A 19,170-nucleotide genomic window follows, 5' to 3' on the forward strand; every position below is an offset into this window, starting at 1 on the left:
ACACACACACACACACACACACACACACACACACACACACACACACACCAGTCGGGCCAGAGCTGCCTGCCGTCTTAACTGACCCTGCTGGTGCCGCTCCTCCGTCCTGATGTGAGCCCCCCTCCCTCCTGAGCGTAGCATGCCTGCAGAGCAGTGTCCTGCACCACCGGCCCAGGCAGCATGGGCCCACTTTGTACCACACTTTTTGTAAAACAAAAACTACTCTGGACAACGGGCATGAGTCTCTGCAGTTTCCTTTCTTTTACTTCTGTTTTTATTTTATTTTTATATGTATATCTATATTTGTATATATAGATATATGTATATTATACTAGCTTAAGAATGCATAATACAGCTGCCTTGTCAGTAGCTCTACAGACTGCTGTGTTTTAACATGCAGTCAGTCACATTTCGTTGACCTGCATGAAAGGAGGCGTGAAAGAACACCACGTTCCATTGACTGTTTTTTTTTTGCTCACGACCGCCATTGTCAATGTTACACGAGGACCACTTGTTCGTAATAAGATGCATTACGGTGTCTCAATTGCATTCTCAGAACGTTCACACCATTTGCATCGACGTTTCCACTACCAACGGTTGTACCACTTCCAACGGTTGTTCTACTGTTTACCCAGATCCAAATCCGTATTTATTATTTTTTGTATACAAGCTGAAAATGCGTCTCAAAAGCACCGCATTCTCAGCTTGCCCGGCGTTGCTGGGGTTATTGCGCTGACAACGCGTCGCAAATTGTTGTTATTGCTTTGTGACGTGTCGATCAGCGTGTTCAGGTTTCAGTACCCAGCATTGGCCGGGTTATAGCGTGGGTGAAATAGGCTCTCTCCCTCCCTCCCTCTGTCCCTGCCTGCCTCACTCTCCCTATCCCCCTCTCCTCTCCCGCTCTCTGTCTCTCTCGCTGATAGAGCTTTGGTCTGACGTCACACACAACAGAAACCGTTGCCAGTGGCGATTTGTGCTGATGTAAATCGTTGCCTAACAACGTCAGATGAGTCAACTTTGACATCAGGCATGTCCATAATATAATATGGACATGCCTGACGTCAAAGTTGACGCCCATATTCTGGGCATATTTGTCCAGACACACACACGGCAGTACTGTGACGTCAGGCATGTCCATATATGGCCATATCTGTTCAGACAGCCAGCTTGAACCATCATCATCATCTATTCAACCACCATTGAATAGATGATGATTTCAGTCCAGCTCAGGGCAGCAAAAAGAAACACCCCATTGGCATAGTCTGCTCTTTTCTGGACTGATTTGGGCCGAATTGTTTATAAAAAGAAAAAAAAGTCTTTATTGTGGAACTCAAGTGCATTGTATGCTGAGGTGGGAGGGAAATGTTAACCGAGGCCGTTTTCCTGTGCACTCCCAAAAAAGTGTGAGTGAGTTAATGGATGGATGAAAGATTAGACTATTCATGTTCTTGCGATGAACATTTCTACCTTAAAATTGATGCAGTTAGGCGCTCGGGAGTGAACTAAATCTTACAAATCTCAGCGATAATTTAAAGAGATCCCGGCAAAGGAGATAAAATTAATATATATATATATATATGTGACGTACTGTATATAGATTAGAGATGTACGATAACCTCTGCTCGAAGCCAAAAAAAGGTGCCTGCAATGGTGAGATGTAAACGTGCCCGATTCCATCCAAACGAGTGTGAGTTGTGTACACTTTCAGCGTGTGCCTCTAATATGTGCGCACGGATGTACTGGACAGGAATGGCTTATACCAAACCTGTGTGCAATGAACAACAGGATTACTTGAACCCTCTAGGGTAGACGTAGTACACGCGAGTCACGTAGATTAGGATAAAAACACATTGCACATTGTACACAAAAAATGTTATGCACACATGCACTAATAGAAAACCTAAATGAGGTATATTTGTTCCCATGATCCATCACAGTAGTCTAGATTGCATTGTTTGTCTGATGTTGGCTGAGGCTTCAGACCTCTCGGCCTTTACCACCATAGTGAGATGTCACTGTGAGGCTGTCCTCCCCACCTGCTGCCCTTCTGCTTCCATCATCTGATTATCCAGAGGGAGCGAGTGGACCGTTTTTATGCCTGTCCTTTTAACCCGTAGCGTGTAGCGCTTCATACATTCCATTTCCACACGCCATGGTTTGAATCAATTTGAGATAATATGGGACTTCTTTTCTTTCAGACATGCAATATCTCTTTGACATATTTATTGTTGTGTAATTTTACTCACAAATGTTATATTTTTATTACATGAATCTTTTTTTATTGTCGACAATGATACGCTTTTGTGCCAGTTTGAGTTTTTGCCTGTGTTCTTCCAGCCCAGATGCGAGTCCGTGCCAACTCCATTGGATAGTCATTGTTTATCATAGATGTGGTGGCAGGCAGCCCCACCCCTCCATGCAGCTCCTCCACCGTCACCACACCTACCCACCATTCTCATCCCAGGTGACATAGCTTTTCCAGAAGGACATGTCAGTGAAATGCATGTAGGTCTGTGATGTTTTGATTTATGCCCAGGCTTCCGCTGCAGCTAATAAGATTCTCAGTTACTTTGTTTTCATGGTTTACATTTGTGTCCTCCAAAAACAACTCCATTCCCACATTAATATTGAAACACATTTGACTGTTACATATTATTAGTTTCATGATACTGAGCATTATGTAGCCCGGCACACGCAACCCGTGTGTCAAAGCTGCGATGCCAAACGGAGACTTGAAAATTTAAGGAAGTTTAGCCTGTGTTTTATGGCTGAGAATTCTTCATCCATTTCAGCATCTTTTCGACTACATGAAAAGATTCTGCGGTGAAAAAAAACTGATCAGATTTGACATGAGCTCTCTGAGCACTAGTGAGCTTAAGACGCAAATGAGCACATGTTTGACTGTCCAGTGCGCACTGTGCCAGGGACATGAAGGAGGATGCATTGAGAGGGGCTGCCTGCTTTGTTGAGAAAAATGAGTAATGAACCTTTAAAATTGCATCAGAGAGAGATGCTATTTTCAAAGCTTGGAGAAAAAAAAAGAAGTTGGAGTCTAATGTTTTGCCTGACTAAATGAAAAATATCAAAGAATTGATTGTATTTTTAATGCAACCTTTTTCCAACCACTTTTTGTATGAAAATCAAAACATCCAAAAAAAAGCACGAGAGGCTCTGTGGTCGCGGAGACTGATCCTGGCCGCACAGTGAAATCCTCAGTGTTAATTTAACTCGGTGTGAAAATGGACCCAAATGAACCCTTACACCGTCAGAGTTAATGAACACTGAAGGGTGTTACTGTGTGTGAGGGGATGGATGGTCGCTGGGGTGGGGTGCTGCCTAGGAGAAGGGGCGGGCACAAAATGGGCACCTCACCCCGGCAACCGTGCAGCCAGGGGCACCCTCCCACCTCTGGCCCTTTGGCAGCCATGGAGACCCAATCGGTGTTTGAAAAGATTTGACACATAACTTGCCATTTGGGTTCTGGACCGAGCTTATATTCTTCCACTTGGAGATTTCCCAGGAACTGCTGTTTCTCTGAATTCCGTATATTAGTATATATATATAAATATATAAATATTATATATAAATATATATATTATATAAATACATTGATGCCAATAATAAGGATTATGATATTTGTCTCCACTTTAGTTGAGTTTTTGCTACAGTCCATTTGCACATGTCGAATTTGTCCTACTGTATGTTTACCCATCCTAACTATTGGGAGCAGTTGCTGCTGTCAATACGGCACCCGGGGAGAAGTTGGGGGTTAAGTGTGTTGCTCAGCGACACTTAAGCCAGGGTTCAAAACCGGTGACCCTCTTATTCTCCGACGGCCTCTCTACCCGCTAAGCTACGGTGGACCTAGATACATACGCTAAATACATTTTATCCATGTTGTTTTGAAGTGTACAGTCGCCCCAATTTCCACATAAAATCGTACCTATTGAAAATGCTGATCTCCTCACCGAGAATATTCAAAGTCCTGTCTTAATCAACTGCACAAGCGTGCGGTGACATAATGACGTTTACACCGAAACGGCACTGTGTGCTTGTACAGCTGATCAGGAACAAGACTTAGTCTGAATATTCTCTGCAAGGACAGTGACTCTTTCAAAGAAAGATTTTTATATGGAAATTGGGCAACTGCGCTCTTCAACATGCAGTACCAGCTCAGTGACCTTGTGGTTAGAGTGTCCGCCCTGAGACTGGGAAGTCGGGGTTCAATCCCCGGCTGAGTCATACCAAAGACTATAAAATTGGTACCCAAAGCCTCCCTGCTTGGCACTCAGCATCAAGGGTCGGATTGGGAGTAAGTCCCTGCGACATACTAGCTTCATGTCCAGTGGGTGTAATTGTACATCAAGCTGCCTCACGCTACAGAAACAGGAGATAGGTTCCTCCTGACCTATGGGGCCACATGGCTCGGGAACCAATAATGGTTCCCGCAAGGCTGGCTACTTACTTTACAATCAACATGCATAATGTGTATTTGTCCAAGACCATCGTTTCAAAACTGGATTTTAACCACTTAAACACCCTCTAACAGCAGATCTACAGGTTCACAACGTGCGACACATTGTGAGCTCGTAGATCAGCGTTTTTTGGCAAAAAATCCCCCCAGAATAAGGATGCTAGTTCAACTGGTTAAACGGTGGAATTCAGCAGAATGGCATTTCTTTGGAAATTGCTTGTGGAAGAACAATACAGTAGGCTCGCCCCAGGACCCAACAGGTTAACTAAGTGCCGAACTGTTTTAAACACTCTTTGGGGGTCTCCAGCCTCAGCACTCTGAACCTCTGAGCTGAATGTACCTCTTTAAGACCAGTATGTTCAAAATCTATAATAAACCTTTTCTGTAATAAACCAGAATGTTTTGAAGTAAAAACAAACAACTTTGTATTTGTTTGTATTCTTTATTTTGTGTGTGTGTGTGTGTGTGTGTGTGTGTGTTGCATGGCCATGTTGAGCAGATACCGTGTTCTTAGAGGCTGAGCTGAATCTGATGTGTGACTGCATCTCTTGGTGAGATTCATGTGTGTTAGAGGCTTATGTGCATCATTCTGCTCTCAGCATATAATGTGTCAATGATGGGTCAGAAAAACCCATCAGTGTAGTGGTGGGTGGTGGGACCAGTGGGGGAGATGAGTTGAGAAAGACTGCCTCTATTAATATGTACACAATGACACCCTTTCATATTCCTGTGTCTCTGTGTGAATGTGTTTGTTGTATGACTCTGGGTGTACACTGCCGTGGGCCAAGCTTGTCGGCCGAGGGCAGGGAAGAAGCCTGTTTTACAAAAGGACCCATTCAGATGTGTGTGCACATTCTGCATGACGTGCCTGTATTGTATGCATGTATATATCTGCATATATTTGCGTATACTGTACGCGTGCAAAAAACAGGTGGACAGGGGTTGCAGGGATTCACGCGGTGTCTGGTAGGTCAACCAACACGTAATTCTAAATGGAACAGAGAGGTGTGAGGACGGAGGAGTCAGGAAGTGAGAAAAGAAAGAGAAGTTGGGAGGGAGTTGGCAGCGTATCAGGACTTGACTCCTGTACCCTGCACACTAGTGCAGAGAGCTGACGCACTAGATCTCAGAGAGAGAGCAAGGGGAGGGGCGAGGGGGAGAGAGAGAGAGAGGTGGAGGGAGGGAGGGAGGGGGAGAGAGAGAGGGAGGGAGGGAGGGAGACAGGCAGACAGCAGTGGCCAGATGGAGCAGTGTTTATTTTGAAGTGGCCGACTGCTGTTCATTAAGGGCTAGCTACTGCAGTTGAGAGCACAGCAGCACACCCCCAGCAGACTCACTGGGTAATGTGTGTATGTTTGTGTGTGTGTGTGTGTGTGTGTGTGTGAGGGAGAGTGTAGTGCAAGGACTCCAGGCCACAGCTAACGGGACAGCCAACTACCGACTTCCTCCCGCTCTGTTCAGTGTCTCTGCTTCTCTGCTCTGTGGCACTCTATGCAGCTCAAGGTGACTCAGGAAGATCCCGCGGCAAGGCAGGTCGAGGGAACCGTCCCGATTCGGACCTCGGGACCCGCCGAGGCAGGTGGGCAGAAGTCTCGTCTGCCCCCCACCTGACAGTTTGTCTTGAGACACAATGCAGGGCCGTCGGACTGCGAGTAGCAAGATGTGAGGCCTGTGAAGCAGTCACTTTACCTCCGGCGACGAGCGCTCTTGTCAGTATTCCCTGCGTCTTGGGGAGGAGAAGGAAGAGAAGAGCAGGGTAAGACACGGGACAGGATGGGCCTGATTTCACCGCAGGAGAGCGAGAGCGAGCCGGAGCAGGAGTCCTCCGAGGCAGAGATGGACAGTTACCACAGCCTTCTGCAGGCCGGCTCTCAACTGGAGAGCACTCTGCAGCGTGAGTACACACAATTACATTTCAATTTCAATTCAAAGGAATTTTATTGGCATGAGAAAACATATGTTTACGTTGCCAAAGCAAGTGTCAAAATATAATAAAAACAGTTGGAAATGGGGAAAGTATATACAGTTGGAGGGGGTACAGCAGTGTGTAAACAGAGCTATGTCACATTGCGTCGTTATATACATGTTATATGTACAGGGTGTAAAGCTTTTTGAGACAAATAGCAGCAATCTTTTGCAGTCACTTTGGGACCACACATACGATGGCTGGTACTGGCCTCAAATCACCCCCTCTCACTTACCGATGCAGCCTTTTTAATACAAGCCTGGTTTGCCTCTGCACCGTTGTTGCATCATTGTTACACATGGGGAATCATCTCAGCAGCTGTGACAGACGTATGGCCGGGCCAGTGCAGCACGGTTCTGTTTTGGTCGATTTGCATATCCTCCCAGGGTGTTATTTCTAATGTACAGTACATAACATGAGTCATCGAGGACACATACAGTACATACAAGCATGTTTCAGTTTTATATTCAGTATTATTGAGGGGCTCGTCTCAGCTTTCTTTACTTTGTGACGTAAGCCTGCAGGGATTATGACTGCTATGTTAAGCCATCCCGGGTGGATGGATACTGTATTCATCCACGGTAATCATTTGTAGATGAGAGATGTGTAAAATCTGTGTTGCTGTGGATGAATGGTACTAGTGCTATTCAGATGACATTCACTCACTGTCAGTGTCAGTCAATCATCTTTAGAGTAACCGTCAATCAAGGTATTGAAGCGTCCAAATGCTGATTGGTTGACATGTTGATTATGGCCATATTGAAAAATATTCTTTATATATACACTAGTGCAATATGTTGTGATCCCCAGGTATTTAATATAGGAAGGAGTTAAGTCGAGTCAAATTTTATTAAACAGTAGCCCAATATCACAAACATGTCCCAAAGGGCTGTACATGCAGTAATGAAGCATTATTTCATACCTGCTCCACTGTCATCCCAATGCTTGGTTCACATTAGTATGAAGAAATATACATAAATTATTACACAATTATTTGGTGTCCCATCTCAAGTTGTGCTAAAGTAAGAATTGTTATCATTCCAATAATGACATTTATCATCCAATATACAATATAGCCTAAATCACCCATTGAATGTTGAATCTCGGGATCCACATGAGATGACATGGTTTCCACGGTCGTAGGCCAATCAGAGCCCTTTGACTTCCATTATGAAATTAGAGTTCAATATTTCAAAAAGTCTAAAACGTTTTGTATCACAAAAAAACAGTGGAGGTGCTAAGTTGACCTACTGGCAGTCTGCAGAAGAAATGTAATGATCGGTCCGGCGTTTTTTTTCTGCAGTTGGTCACAGACAATATAAAGAAATGTATCTAAACTACCACATTAGTTTTTTTTTCCTGCATTTGTTTTTTTTCTGCATACAAGTCTTTGGTGGTCATATACTGAATCAGAAGTATCTTTGCCAACTTCTAAAGAGCTGAGTGCTATTGGACTGAGGTGGCTTGCAGTAGAGCTGACTGGATGCTCTGTGGAGGAACATCCCTCACAGAGACTAATGTGATTACATACTGTACACGAGGAGGAGAGGAGCTCTTGGCAGAGGCTATAGTGTTACGGCTTTGCTGTTGGGTCATGTCTCTTAACCCATTCAATCCGGTAGCGCTGTTTTTGAATAGCCAAAGAAATCTAAAATGACAGAGACAATCCGGGAACACGTCTCTGTCATTTTAGATTTCTTTGGCTATTCAAAAATAGCAGATTTACAAATAAATCTAAAATGACACAGATGCGTTCCCGGTCTTAATGGGTTAATGTTCCCAACGTGGGCGGGGTGTCATCGTCCCAATAGGCTGGGGATGTGAAGGGGAACAGGGACATTATAGGGGAAAGGAAAGACCCATTACTACCAGGAGGAGTTTGTTCAGTGTAATGATGTGTGCGAAATGTGATGGGAGGATGGATGGCGGAAGTAATAAAAAAAGCATATTGTAGTTTTAATCTTGAACAATGTACTGTATGGCACCTATGCTGTAAGATTAACGATGCCTATCAGCAGTTACAGTACATAACTCACCTTCTGTCCCTTATCCTGCAGTGTTGTTGTGTTATTTTTAGAACTAAAAACAACTGCTATACTACCACCTCATCATCATCATAACATAAATAATGGTTGTGTGTGTGGTTTGGGGAATTGAGCAGGTAGATGAAACAAAACTATTTGGTATCACATTGAACGGTCAACTATCATGGTCCACACTCCACTCATTGAAAACCCAGACTAATAAAATGGGAAAGGGGCAGTCCTTGCTCACGAGATGTCATCTGTTGTCCAGGTTACCCAGGCACTGGTGCTGTCTCACCTTGACTACTGCCCGGCTGTGTGCTCCAGTGCAGCTAAAAAGGATTTAGGGACGCTAAAGATAGCCCAAAATAAGGCAGCACATCTTAGCCTTACATGCAGGTGCAAAATCAGGACCAACACAGTAAATATGCATCAGAGCCTCTCATGGCTAATGGTGGAACATAGATTGTCAGCTAGTCTCATGTTGATATATATTTGTATTTATTTGAAGAACAACTACTTTCTAAATTAAACGCTTAACAAAATGGCTAATAAACATTTCCTATGAACCCTGAGGAATAATTGAAAATTCTTGATTTTACAAACCTAATGAATACATTAAAACTATTGCTGTAAAAAAAAAAAAAAAAGTTAAAGACAAATATATCTAAATGCATTCAGCTATTCAGGAATCTAGCACGTATGCACACGTACACGTACACGTACACACTCACACACAGCCTAGAGCTCCTGTTCTTGCTTTTAGTGGTTACTGGTTAGATAGCAAGAACTGTATAGGTCCACCACACTTGGTCGTCTAGATCTAGAAGACCTCCTAGGTGTAATAGTAAGGCAATTTTCCATCTCCAATCCACTGATCGCCTGTAAAGTGTGCCCTTGCAACACCCCCAGTAGGATGTCCAACTCCTCGCTGTTGCTGTCAGGGGGCATCATGCTGGCTCTGAAGAGAAGCTGTTTTGAGCTCATTCAATACCTCGCAATTCTCCATAGTCCGCTTGTGCTCGAAGGATCGGCGTGCATCCTCCACTTTTTCAGGTGCCACCATGACCTCTGGGTGCTTGGACCTTGGGTAAATTTACCTTTTATTTCCCCAACATTCTTTTCTTTTTTTCTCCCAATTTAGTTATTATGCCACTCCCCCCCCCCCTCATGTTTATAGTCCCTGTCACTGCTGACCCCTATTGTTTGGTGACATCACCAGCTGCTTCTTTTCACCTGACAGTAAGCAGATTCACCAGGAGGGCAAAGGACATGTTATCCTTCCCAGTTCTGCCTTCTGAGTATCTGCTGAAGTGATGTCCTCGACCAACCTGAAGGAGTCCCTAATGCAGTGACGGAGATTGCCGTCCCCGAACGGCTACCTACCTGCAAACACGGACAATATTGTGCTCCTATCTGGAGGCACTGTGAGGGTTTCAAAAGCTAGTCTCAATGGTAGATGGCAGGACTTTCCCAGATGCCCCAACGTTATTTGGAGGAGTGCCCTGAGCTGCTATCAAACCCAGAGCCTTGGTATCTAACAGGAAAAGCTGACCGTTACCAGGGCTTAACCACAGAGACAGCAGAAGACGTCCACTCTGCTGGAAATTCTGATCCTCTCCATCACTGTTACACACATCCTAGTCATCTCCACATCTGGATTCACAACTGGATACTACTACTACTGTATTACTGTAATACAACAGACTGGATACTACTACTACTGCTGCTGCTGCTGCTGCTGCTGCTGCTGCTGCTGCTACTACCACTACTGTAATACAGCCTGTACAGTACTGGATATCCCTATTACTGTACTATTGTAATACAGCACATACTACTACTACTACTACGGGGCGGCAGTGGCTCAGGGGTAGAGTGGCCGGGTAGAGTGAACTGGAAACCGCAAGGTTCCCTGTTCGATCCCGGGCTGGGGGGCTCCCCCAGAGTTGGTGAGCAAGACGCTGAACCCCTAATTGCTCCCGATGAGCAGGTTGGTGCCTTGCATGGTTTTCTCCGCCATCGGTGTATGAATGTGTGTGTGTGAATGGCTGAATGTAATGCACAATCTACTGTATGTAAAGCGCTTTGGATAAAAGCGCTATATAAATGCAACATTTACCATTTATCATTTTTACCATTTACTACTACTACTACTACTACTGCAAAACTAAAGATACTGAATACTGCTACTGTAATACAGCAGACTGGATACTACAACTACTGTAATACAGCAGATACTACTACTACTACTACTACTATGACTATACCACTATAATACAGCAGACTGAGCAGCATCTTGCAGCTGGCTTAATTTTTAAAGACCAGCAATTCCCAAGCCAATAATATCAAATTCTATATACAAGAGTAAGTCTGCCAAGCCTTTTCTCTTAATCACTTAAAGTATGTGACTCTTTCAGTTCATGTGAAAACTTTAGCCCAGATTTCAATTTAGGCCATATGTCTCTTTGCTTGTACCATAAACAAGCCAACAACCAACGGCTATTTTTAGTAGGGCCTCAGCCCCACACGACCACCTCCCTTGTTGTCGACACATGTGACGTATAAAGTCATGAATGGAGTGACGTTATGATGAGGTTAATCAGGCTAAAGCTGTGCTCGCATTCCAAGTAATGAGCTGTACTGAATGAGTAGATTACATTTCTCAAGAGGGACAAGTCCAGGTGGAACTTTGGAAAAGCATTATCCATAGATACAGTATGCATGGAAGGCACATCTACTCCTTAGTAGATTTCTGATGCTTATTTTCCCCGTACCCAGTGGATAGTTTCTGGCCACTGGTTGGATTCTGACTCTGTGATTGTGTTTTGACTTGAACTGAACAAGATGCTGTGTCATACTGTACATAAGCAATGTGATAAACAACTGAATTAATTGACCAAAACAACTGAATTAACTGACCAAAAACAAAAAAGCTTGACCCATGTTAGGTGTTCACGGACGGACGGACGGACACACACACACACACACACACACACACACACACACACACACACACACACACACACACACACACACACACACACACACACACACACACACACACACACACACACACACACACACACACACACACACGGACGGACGGAGTGAAAACATACTCTCCGCCATGCCTTCGGCCTGGTGGAGACAACTACATTTAGACACACATACACACACACACACCCTACACCCCTTATTATACATATGTTCACAACTGTATAGAAGAGACAAATAAAGTGCCAAACGTGCAGGCCTCTCCTAACATAATGGGAGAGCGAAAAAGCAGCATGGTGGGAAGTGGGATTTCCGCCAACTCTTTTTTTCCAGCAATGCACACCATAGCAACCCACCAGTCTAATCCCCTTAGCACTGGAAGCCTGGTTTAGTAAAAAATATCTGCTGACCTAAAAGCAGTGTAAGCTCAGGCCTTTGTGCGCTATGAACGTTTGTGTGTGTGTGTAAGCTGGGATTTTTTTCGCTCTGCAACCGATTTCATGCTCACGAATCTCCTGTGACTACACAGGAGATGCTGAGGAGTCAACACACATCCGTTTGGTGTGCTGCACAAGTCTAGAAAGTAGCCTCCGTTGAAAATGAGTAGGGCTGCTGCATAGGTTATTATAAGTGATGTCACTGGCCAACGGGAATCTCACTTGGACTGATATGAGTGAATCAGCTGCTAAAGCAAATATTAGACGAGTCACACCTAATGATTCATGCTGTACAGTAACTACATCTGATTTGAACACAAATGACGCTGTAGCTGTTATCCGATAGCCCAAGTCCTAGCCAAGCGGCCTCGGCAAGTTTGGGTTTAATATTTCGCTAACATTTTATGTTTGTGTCCATACGGATGCCTATCTGTTTGCTCAACAGCGCACCCTGATAAGCATTGTACTGTAGGATGGAGCCTGGGCCTTGATCTGTTCAGCTGCCAGTCGATCTGTGGCTCCAGCCATGCTTGCTGTTAAATGGAATGGGCAAGGACAGAAGCGCAAACAGAGATTATTTGACTTTCACCCCACATTAGCAACGCCTGCTCTGAGGAAGTCTGTTAGAGGAGTATTACTTCACTATCTGGCAATAAAATAAAGCCTGTATTTTTCAGTGCTTTAAAATGTAACCATGTGAATACGAACTTTAAAAAGTGTAGTTACATAATTATGGTAATTTCAATATTATATACTGTACTGTATGTGCTGAAATAATTATGCATCCCTACGCTATTACCAAATAGAGGGTACTGTATGTTTGGCAGACATTTGTTTTGACAGATCAGAGAAGCACAGCATGAGAGGAGCAGATAGTAAACAAGCGAGGAGTAGAGAGACCTCCAGAGACTAGAGTCTGGCATCCATATGAAAAACATTGCAGTGCAAGCATCTCCTCCCCCTGATCAAATACTGTTAGAGGTCTGCAGTGAAGGAAGAAGCTGCTGTGTGTGTGTGTGTGTGTGTGTGTGTGTGTGTGTGTGTGTGTGTGTGTGTGTGTGTGTGTGTGTGTGTGTGTGTGTGTGTGTGTGTGTGTGTGTGTGTGTGTGTGTGTGTGTGTGTGTGTGTGTGTGTGTGTGCTTAATATAAATAATTGATTAATTGGCATAATTCTTAAGTGCAGAATCAGTATTGCTAATAATCATATTCATATTAGCAATCGAATTTAGTATCTCTTCCTTTACATAGCAGATTAACATCACATCACAGTAATGGACATGTTCAGAAATACAACAAAACTCATGCTCCGTTTTCCATCTCCCTATCAGGCTAGACATTGTTTTGGTCTCTGTGGTGCCAGCATATGCATTTAGTTTAGCATTCAGTGTGTAACGTGACTATGCAAATTGCATCTCTCGCAGTGGAAAATGAAGATGAACATGAGCGTTATGTGTAAGGCCTGTCTTAACTCGTGCTCCATTGTTACACGACCAGCCCAGTGTTCTATTAAAACCTGAGACTGTAACTTTACCGCACAGCTATGTGTGAACGGCCCGGGCCGTGGCCCTCCTCTGGCCCGCCACATCTCCCTAACAGACACACATGAAATATTAAACAAGGACCAGTGGAGCTTATTACCTGCTCCCTGACGAGCCCCGCCCGCCTCCGTGTTACCTGTAGTAGCCACGTGGAATCGGACACCTCCCTGTTCAGTTTCTCTCTTTTGCGCGCTCTCTCTCTCTCTCCCTCTCCATCTCTCTCTCTCTGTGTCAACACCTCTGTTTTGCTCCATCTCTTTTCCCGTATGTCTTTCCCTCTGCCTCAGGTCTAATTTATTTTTAATGTGTTTATCTATTATGAATGAAATGCATTAAAAAAAAACATGTCAACCAAGCTGCGAGTTATTGCAACTACACACTGGAGTCTTGCCTGCGCAGTGTGCAGGCATGTCTGTTGTGGTAAAGAACTTTGTTGATGTTTATTTTTTGTTCTGACATATCAGTATTCCCACTAAAGGTCATTTGAGGGAATCATGTGATACAATCAGCCAGTCATGGCCACTAACCCATCACCCCTCATCAGCCCTCCTGTAGCTCTCTACTGTCGTACAATGTAAAACAAAGCAATAATGCTTCAAAAATAATTTTAATAAATGCTTCCATGTCGTGCTATTATAGTCATACATTTGCATTTGTAAAACTGGTACTATGGGTGTGTATAGGCCTACTACTTATGAAAAAAGGTAGGATATGCACATCCCCACTGTTTTTTAAACATGCTGGACCCAAAACTCATTTCACCCGCGTATGAACCTGATGAAGCCCTACATACTACTTAACCACTTTAACTGTATACGACGCATCTGTGCTCTGGTCCCCTCCTCTTTTTCCCTCTACACCAAATCTCTTGGCTGAAAATAGATTATCTACAAGTTTAGCGTAGCAAGACACAACACGTGAGCTTGTAGATCTGCTATTTTTGCCGAATGTTCGCCTATTTTCACTGAATATTTTCCAATTATGACATGCCAAGATTAGGTACGCTAGGGTTCATGTGGTTAATAGAAGAGCACTGAGGTTCCAACATGCTTTCTCAAAGTTCTGAAAAACCTAGAAAAGCATGGGAAAATATATTGTCATGCTTGTTACAGCCTGTGGAAGTTTGGGAATTGTGATATAATGAATACAGAACACAATTTAAAAAAGGCACACTAAAATCTAGCCAAAATGTTGCTTTGGAAAAGAAAAACCTGTGTGTTGCCTTTTGGAAGTCATTGTGTGTTAGACATGATTTGAGTGTGTTGTCTCTCACAGAGGACTGGATGAGTACTGCACTGTTACCTGGTGCCAAGAGCAGTTCATCTAAATGTCACATCATCTAATGCCCTGTTGACCTGTTCTGACACTGGGTTTTTACTGGCCAGTTATTTTCATAAGCTGAGAATGATAAAAACGTATGCCATCATATCATCATATCATTATACATGTCACCAAGCATGAGCAAGAGGGAAAATCAGCCAATTAACTTTTAACACACTGCATCAATTGCAGTTCAAGTGCAACATTATAACCTTCTTCTCCAGTAGATGGCATTGTTAATGAATTCAATGGCGTTTCTCGATGGTGATGATGCGTTATGAATTACAATGTAATGCAGTGTTTATATCTACCACAAGAGGGCAGCATTTGCAACCATCAAAGATTATTAGCAGTCAATGCAAGGAACCCATACAAAAAGTAAGTGTCATGCAGTGCACACTGCAGAAACATGTGGGCCAATTGGATTTTGTATGCATTCACATTGACTGTTTGCAGTACAGTATGTGCCACTCCTTTGAAACCTTCGTTTTGCATGTGCTGTTCTTTTTAATAATTATAATCCATTTCTCCTCATTCAGAGGTGACTGTCCCTGTCAGCATGAAGGAGGTGGGGGGCTACATTGAGAAACAGGTGGCATACCTGTCAGGTGAGGGCCTTTCACTCAACAACCTGCTATGGGTTAAATCAGTGGTTCTCAAACCTTTTCATATCAAGGACCCCCAAATTGATATGCATTTGGCCGCGAATCTGAAAATATTTTTGCCAGGTACACCCAGAAGAGAAGATTTGTGTTAAAAATTTGCAAAATGATTCGAAATGTTTCAAACTCACAAAAATATTCAAAAATAGCCGATGTACAAGCTCGCAGCACGGCATGTCCAGACATTTTTGAATATCCTATGTATAAAACATAGATAAGGGGGTTAAAATGTAGGCATATTAATTAACACATTTTGCTAGGGACCTTGAGGGGACCCCCTTGGACTCCACTTTGAGAACCACTGGGTTAAATGATATCACATCAGAATCTCAGAAGCAATACTGTTACAGTAGTTATTAGACTTTTTCCAGATTGGTTGATGCACGTTCAGCGAGGCAACACACACCCCAATGCCACACTGTGCAGCTCACCTGAATGTCCAGCCAACCTGGGCCGATGGCTAAACATTGGTTTGTTGTGCGGAAGTGTGGAAATTAATAGTTCCATGTTTGTTTTCCTTTTACAGGAGGTCGAGGAGAGGACTCCAGCGTCATCATCACTCTCCCAGAGTACTCGGCTTTCAGCGACATCCCGGAGGAAGCTTTAGCCAAAGTTTTAACATACCTCACTCTCATACCTCGGTGTGTGCCTCCCTAAACCTCTCTCTCTTTCTCTCTCGCTCTCTCTCTGTGTTTTTATTGCCCCCCCCCCCCCCCCCCCCCCTCTGTCAGCCTGTCTATATAGCCCCCCTCTCCTCTCTCTCTCTCACTGTTCCCTGCAATGCAGTATTGACTCCAGAGTTTATATATTCTGTGCACAACTTGCCCAGTGTCCTTAAGGTACAGGCTCATATACTTGTCCTAGTGGAGTACTCTGTATGGCAACCTTTTGTGGTCAGGTGCAAAAGAGGAGGGTCCTCAGCTAAGTGTGTTAATATAGAATCACAATCTTTTTAACCACTTTATCCATTTATATGTTGGCTATTCAAAAATAGCAGATGTACAAGCTCACAGCGCGTCACTTTGTGCCGTGCTGCAAGCTTGTACAGCTGCTATTTTTGATTTTATTTTTTTTATCTCAAAAATGTTTGGACATTTTTGAATAATTGGATTTTTTTATTTTGTTTTGCGCAAATCTTAGATTCTGGGGGTCCCTGGCACAAAACATTTTCAGATGGGGGGGTCCGCGGCCAATTAGTCCTACATATAATTTTGGGGGTCCTTGACATGAAGAAGTTTGAGAAACACTGCAGTATTGGATGTGCACTTTCCACGTCCATGTCCATACAGTTTGTCACTAGTTTAGGCCTGTCATCTACACTGTAGCCTACCAGGAGCGTTTATCACTGTCAAGTTAGTATCAGACTTTTCAGGCAATTTACTTTAAAGTTAGTTATACTTTTGACATTTCACTTGGCTGAAATGCCTAAATCTCTGACTACATAAAACATACGCAAAACTGAAATAATTGTCTTGTTTGTGATTGCAGAAAGAGGCAGCCAGGGGTCAAATTCATCATCATTTTAGATCGAAGACTGGATACTTGGGCTTCTATTAAAACCGCACTTGCCAGAATAGCGGTGAGCGAGATATACATTCTCTCATTTTAGTTTTCTTTAGATCGCCTTCTTTGCTTCCTAATTTGTATTTTTATAGTGAGACTTTATGTGGACATCATGCATGGAGGACAAGGGAAATATCGACCGTTTATGCAGAGACACAGACACAGACGCTGCACATTTCCTGGATAGTGGATATTTCCTGATAATGTATTATTTCCATGTGCTGAACCAGCAGGCAACTCGTGTCCAGTTGCTGTCCATGGTACTGATATCTTCTGAGTCAGTCAGACTCGCAGGCAATGTATGATGCAGACTTGTATTGTCAGAATATTAGTAAAGTATGATACAATATGTATTAAAATGCAACTGTAATATTGAAATGTAATTCAAAGAAAGGCAAACTTGTTTGGGCTTGCAGTGAAATCAAATGCCTGCAAAGGTATAGACATATAGGGAAAGGGCGTAGCGATGTCACAGTTTCGTCACGCCGTTAACTCCGCCCACTTTGGCCGCCATAAGCCTTAGCTTGTTTGGTCGCGCTGGTACATCCGTACATCACTCTGTAGTGAGCATGCAGCAAGTGTAGATGGTGTACATGATCTTCCATCTCTCTACTATCTTTGTGGTCGCGCTAGTACATCCTGGTACATCACTCTGTAGTCCTGTGCTCGTTGTTCTCAGCAAGCATCAAGTGTAGACACTGTGTACATGATCTTCCATCTCTCTACTATCTATCTGGTCACGCTAGTACATCCTGGTACAACACTCTGTAGTCCTGCTCGTTCAGCAAGCAGCAATGTGTGTAGACGATGTACATTATCTTCCACCTCTCTTCTATCTATATCTAACTTGTATAATCTCTAACACATATGCTTCTGTGCTCAAACAAGCATGACAGCACACAATAAAAATATAAACATCTGTTGTGCTCAGAGTCTCAGAGCAGAGCATCGGCTAAGTGGCTAGGCTAGCAGTTTGAATGGGACGTTTACGGCAGTATTAGCTAAATCTGGCATTAAAAAAAAAAGAATTTATATCGAATATCTTAAATACAATGAAACAAACACATTTAGGCTCTCTACCCGTGTTCAAACAAGCATGACAGAACACAATAAAAATATAAACAAACAAACAAACGTTGTGTTGATAAGACCGTTTCTGGGAGAGAATCAGCGTTGCCATGTCGGCTTATTATAAGCGACTTTGGGCAGAACTTTTTCTGGCTTTTTCTGTTAAGTTGCTTGTAAAATTGGTATTTGCGGCGGGTTGCGTTTTTTGTGTGGCTTATTTATAAAGTGTTATTGCTTATTTAGGCTTGTTTCCAAAAAAATAAAAAATAAACCAGTGGTTCTCAAATATTGTCATGAAAATGTTCTGTGCCAGGGAGCATTTGTGTTGTTAGAATGTTTAAAAAAAAATCCAAATATTGTTTATTTTATTGCAAGAGTTTTTTTTTAAATAGCCTATGTACAAGCTCACGTGAGCTTGTAGATCGGCTATTTTTTTTCAAGTAGCCAATGTCACAAAGCCACTTCTTTTGGGCTTGTTTTCATATACCTGGTTGCTTATTTCTCTCGCGAAATCTGGCAACACAGGTCCCGTTCCATTCACTTACTAGCTCAATGATTAATGAATGAACAATATAATAATAATAATAATAATAATAATAATAATAATAATACTTCGCTAATAATAATAATAATATATAGATAATCAGTACTCAAGATGACTATATTTTATTTTCGGTTCAGGTGAACCAGTCTATGAAATGAATGATTGTGACTCTGACTGGGCACTGTCATTACAGGGGCACAGATGTAATGACATTTTTCCCAGGTAGCGTGCCTTTGCGTCCGCGTTCAGCTTCTCTCTGTATGGTAATGTCATGCATTGCCCGGTCCATCTTCTGTCCTTTAATGTGTTGTAGACTTTACACAGACTGTGCGTTCAGGACACGTTGTGAGTAACTGTCAATGTTGTTATTGATACGAGGCTAACTAAGATGGCTGCCGAAATACGTCACTGGTAGCTAGGCTCCGCCTCGACTCCTCCCTATGCCCGTTCCCTATAATGACAGTCATGGATGAACTTCAACCTGGTGTTTGCACTTTCTCCTTTTTTTGCCCGTACATCTACATAATCGTTCAGATTTCAAATATAAAGTGCTTATGCTATGGCCACGGATGTTACAATT

General features: G+C 43.1%; 1 protein-coding gene across 1 annotated transcript in view; it reads left to right on the forward strand.

The window, feature by feature from the left end:
- Positions 1-5,841: 5,841 nt before the first annotated feature.
- The window catches only part of mcf2a (MCF.2 cell line derived transforming sequence a), a 47,556-nt gene continuing 34,227 nt past the window's right edge, over positions 5,842-19,170 (forward strand). The window contains exons 1-4 of the mRNA XM_084041910.1: positions 5,842-6,368; positions 15,293-15,361; positions 15,942-16,056; positions 16,904-16,994. Coding sequence (XP_083898036.1) covers positions 6,248-6,368; positions 15,293-15,361; positions 15,942-16,056; positions 16,904-16,994 — 396 coding nt within the window. The 5' untranslated portion in view covers positions 5,842-6,247. The remainder of the gene's footprint in view (positions 6,369-15,292; positions 15,362-15,941; positions 16,057-16,903; positions 16,995-19,170) is intronic.

The sequence above is a fragment of the Gymnoscopelus microlampas genome, assembly GCF_963454915.1.
Source record: "Gymnoscopelus microlampas genome assembly, chromosome: 18".
NCBI classification, from domain to species: Eukaryota; Metazoa; Chordata; class Actinopteri; order Myctophiformes; family Myctophidae; genus Gymnoscopelus; species Gymnoscopelus microlampas.